The sequence below is a fragment of the Amphimedon queenslandica genome, unplaced genomic scaffold, assembly GCF_000090795.2.
Source record: "Amphimedon queenslandica unplaced genomic scaffold, v1.1 AMPQUscaffold_12120, whole genome shotgun sequence".
NCBI lineage: Eukaryota > Metazoa > Porifera > Demospongiae > Haplosclerida > Niphatidae > Amphimedon > Amphimedon queenslandica.
The window spans coordinates 10,829-15,469 of record NW_003547641.1 but is presented as its reverse complement, the minus strand read 5'-3'; the positions used below and the strand labels follow the sequence as shown (position 1 = coordinate 15,469).

The following is a 4,641-nucleotide window of genomic DNA, read 5'->3' as shown; positions in this document are numbered from 1 at the left end:
TAAATGTTGCTCTTGTTTTAGACGTAGCCGAAGCTATTCTCCTAGAAGGAGGCGGAGCTTATCAAGATCTTATACTCCTCCTGACAGACACAGATACAACAGAAGGTTAATTAATTAATGCAATAATTATTTATTTATTAATTTATTTATTTATTAGTCGTTCAAGGTCTCCTCCTGATCATTACCATAGACACAGGAGGTCTCCTTCGCCTCACAAGTAATGAATAATTAATTAATTGAAAGTTTTATTAATTGATTTAATTAGGTCGTCAAGACGATCACCAGATAGAGAGAGAAGGAGGAGAGAAGAGAGAGGGAAAGAGAGAAAACACAAGAAAGAGAAAGAGAGAGAGAAAGAGAGAGAGAAAGAGAGAGAGAGGGAGAGAGAAAAGGAGAGAGAGAAGGAGCATAAGAAGGAGAAGAAGAGAGCTGAGAAAGAGAAAGAGAAAGAAAAGAAGAAAAGCAAAAAGAAGTCAAGCAGTAAGAAGGAGATGACTGAAGAGGAAGAACTTGAAATAAAAGAAGCAAATGAACTGAGAGAGAAACTAGGACTGAAACCATTGAGAGTGTAATATGATAGACACTGAGTTCATTATGACCAGCTAATGACAGCTGCTGCTGTATGTGCCATGAATGTTTAAGTCTTTTTTATTAATAATTAGTGCTAGGCAGGCAGTATTACCAAAATTCACGGTATTTAATTGAGTATAATTTAGTGTGATAGTGTCAATATCAATATTCATCAATATTAAAGCATATCTATGTAAATTGAAGTATCCCATGAGTACATAACCCTAATATTGTTAAAATGTTAATTAACTATTTAATAACTAAGGTTTAAATAATGCGCCGTTTTAGTTAATAATAAATAATCAAGTGTTCGTGCTTCCGGTCGAGTCTTCGGCTGTGAAATCATGGCATCTACTCGAGCAAGATCATTATCTCTTGTTCTTCTCTCTGTCATTGTTGCAGTTATATTGGTGCAAGTGACCCTGTACCAACTGGTAGGAGCTGACTGGTTCAAAAAGGTATTTCATTTCTTAGTGGTATGTTTGTACAGTACAGGCCCTTATAGGTTTATGATTCTGTTAGTGTTAGAAGCAATAATGAGGCATCAAAATACAGTTCGGTGAGTTAGTTATGGCATACACTGTATAGTGAACAGTCCTTTAAAATCATCCCATAGCTTAGAAGCTTGTAAAGTACTGTATATGCTTAGTCTTGCCCTTCCCCTTCACTACCTGCTGTCCTGCGGATTGGAGGAACTAGATTATGGAGGAAAGGTCTGCCGGGAGACATTGCCATTAAGAATATGTGCCTTATGCAGAGAAATTGGCGTGTCAATCAGATTGCTTGAACCACGTTTACACAGCCAAGAATTATCATCTCTAAAACAGGCCACTACCCAAAATCAACGATTCAAGCCTGATCAGTGTCAATTTTGGACCGGATCAATGTTGAATCATCAATCATGTCTATTGCTCTGACTTTGATATGGTGAGGCAACTTGTTGCCAGAAGTTAAGAGTCTTTTCATTTTTGGTCGATCACATGAAAGGTCTGACCACAAGCTGCTCAGTGCATGTTGGGCTTTAGACTTTAGATGTAGGCTTTTGTCAATTATTAGCATGAAAGGATTGTTGTACATTCCATAGACAAGCAAACTGTTTCCACGTGCACAACAATACAGCATCTTACAAGATCAAGTTATTATTATTTATAATTATATTTGTAATTGTTAGGTTGGATATTATAAGAAGGCGCTTCATCATCCAAAAACTACTGATGATTTGTGGGTACTGGTTTCACGTGATTACATAGTAAGATAAGAGATTATGTTATATGTTATAGGGTAAGCTAATTATGCTTCAATTTCTGCCTATTAAGATTTTAGGCACTGCTCCAAATTCCATCCTATTATCCGGGCTTTGAAGTAAATCCAATTATAAGCTCATTATATACCCATAGTTTAAGCTTTACTCAAATATCTACTATCAAGTTACATGTACATGTATCTGCTATAATTGCAATATCATAATAATGCCAGAATTTGAAAATGTTTTCAGACTTTGAGACACTGGAAAATAGCACAGCCTAAGCCACTGGACTCACCACACTTGCATAGCTTGAAGAAGTCATGTGAGTATTAAACATAAACAGTTGGGTTGTTTTACTGGTACTTAAAATCATGTGGTCAGCCAGAAATTTTTGACCCATTATGTTCCATTATGCTCCAAATTATGCTAACATAATTTGCCTAGTAGATGTTAATTTGTTGATTAGAAGAGGATGTTAGTTGAAGTCGAGGCTTCTAATCAACTAACATCCTCATATGTAATAACAGGAAACAACTGTAGTTTATCTGGTTTGTACTATAGTGTACAGGTTTATGAAGGGACTGTTCTCTGGATTACTCCTCCTGTGGTCTCCACTATATAAACTTGTGGTAGTTCCCTTGATACACCCACACACTATAGTACATGCCATATACGGCTTTGTTTTTGTGGTGAAATATTATTATTAACATAGGTAAGGAGGCTTGGGTATCTGGACTTAAGAGATATTGAAAATGTAACAATTCGCCTGATAACAATGCAAGATAAACGAAAAGCACCTCCAGTAGCACTGTATATCAATATTCACTATAATACAATGTGGAAGAGACCTCACTGTGTGCCGACACAATGGGACTATGGAGCTATTGGTCGTGGGTATGATAATTATGAGAATTACCTGCTAAAAACTGGCCTACTATTTCAGACGCAGTATGAATCAGTATCTCACATCACAGTATCAACTAATAAAAACTGTAGCAGTGAGATTGGTATTATCCCCATACAAACCATTAAACCCAAGAAATATGATTATAATTTTGGTGTTTGTCTCCATAAAGGGATTGGAACTGATTTCAAGCCTAAGGTACTCCTGGATTATGTGAAAATGCACTTGGCAGTAGGAGCTGAAATAATAATAATATACATACAGACTGGGGCAGAAGGAGTCTATGATATATTACTACCATACATTAATAAAGGAACTGTTGAAGTATTGGACTGGAAGCTAGAGCCTAACATTACTAATGGAGGCTCCCATCATTATGGGCAGACTGGAGTCCTGGCTGAATGTTTGTGGCGTAATATATATCGAGTGAAGTACTTGGGTATGAATGATGCTGATGAATTCTTTATTCCTCTTAAGCATAAAACAATATCAGAGCTGATGTCCGATATTGATACTCCTCAAGTATCAAAAACTCCTGCGGCAACTTTTGGTTTCCCGAATTTCATGATGAAAGGTAACGAGACGCTACCCAAAGTATCAAAAGCATTACAATCAGGAACATGTCCCCAGCTAAGGAATGGGCCCATTGCTATATACTACACCAGGAGCAAAGGCTGTGTGCTGAGAGGCAGGGCTGTCCAGAAAGTTGTCTTCAGGCCAGTAGCAATATACCTCCCATGGGTCCACTGTCAGATAAAGTTTCGTAGCTGGGAGTACATTGAAGAATATAAGCTACCTGAAGATACCGGGCTGTCATACCATTTCAGGTCACATTGGAAGAAGTACAAGCCTTGTTCAGTCCCAGAGTATCATACAACAGTCATTGAGAAATATATTAAGATCCTGACAGGCTGTGACATTTAGTAATTAAGGATTGTTAATTAGTGAAAATGTTAGAACTGCAATGTTTATAATAATCATTTTAGTCTAGTACTTTTACAACATTCCTTAGAACTTGGCTTAAACTGTTTAATGAATTTTGTCAAATTAGTGTCATGTATTTGCCAAATGCCATGGAGCCAACATAGTAAATGACCCATGTTTTTTGTAAAAATTGACTCCAAAATCAAAAATATGCACTAGCATAAAATGGCTACTGCTGCCACAGATATCACTTTAATAGATGTAATACTCAATGAGCAAACTAAGGTCAAAAAATGTCTACCATAAATATTATTACATTGATAATAGTAATAAAGAGTTCATAAAATAGTTTTAATATCAGCAGTATAATCCATAAGTGTCCGTAGAACCTAATCTGTTAAATATCACAGCCAGTGATTGCCTTGAGGTACCTCTCAACCACTGTAGCCTCATAATCTGGAGTAGAACATTGCCTGTCTTTAGTATCAGGTCGATCATACCAACCATCTCTATAATGATAGGAGAGTCCTTTATCCTCTGGTACCACAAGCTCCTCCCTGTACTCTCCCCTTCGCCACTTGATGAGGTGATGGACCCACGGGATGTAAATGGCTTCAGGACGAAATATAACCTTTTGAACGTACTGGCCTCTCATGACACAGCCTTTGCTCCTGGTGTAATAAATAGGTAGGGTGTCCTTCTTTATCTCTGAGCAGCTGTTTGAACTCAACGCTTTCGCTACTTTTGGCAGCATCTCGTTCCCTTTCATCATGAAGTTCGGAAAACCGAAAGTTGCGGTAGGAGCTTTATCAATATCGGACATCAGCTCTGATATCGTCTTATGTTGTACCGGAATAAAGAACTCATCAGCATCATTCATACCCAAGTACTTTACTCGATATATATTACGCCAAAGACATTCAGTTATTATCCCAGTCTGACCGTAATGATGGGAGCCTCCATTAGTAATGTTGGGCTCTAGCTTCCAGTCCAATAC

The 4,641-nt window shown here is 37.5% G+C and overlaps 2 protein-coding genes across 2 annotated transcripts; both read left to right on the top strand.

Moving 5' to 3' along the window:
- Window positions 1-7: 7 nt before the first annotated feature.
- On the top strand, window positions 8-691 carry LOC109588395 (splicing regulatory glutamine/lysine-rich protein 1-like; the record flags this gene model as incomplete). The annotated part of the gene is made up of 4 exons (XM_020004567.1): window positions 8-105; window positions 158-217; window positions 266-362; window positions 411-691. Coding segments are annotated over 4 exons (417 nt in total), but the record flags the coding sequence as incomplete, so codon positions are not given.
- A 179-nt stretch (window positions 692-870) lies between these two features.
- LOC109588396 (uncharacterized) lies at window positions 871-3,803 on the top strand. Its single transcript, XM_020004568.1, has 4 exons — window positions 871-1,028; window positions 1,076-1,129; window positions 1,742-1,819; window positions 2,529-3,803. Exons 1-4 carry the CDS (start codon window positions 915-917, stop codon window positions 3,642-3,644), a joined length of 1,362 nt encoding a protein of 453 aa, XP_019860127.1. The 5' UTR covers window positions 871-914; the 3' UTR covers window positions 3,645-3,803.
- Window positions 3,804-4,641: the final 838 nt, after the last annotated feature.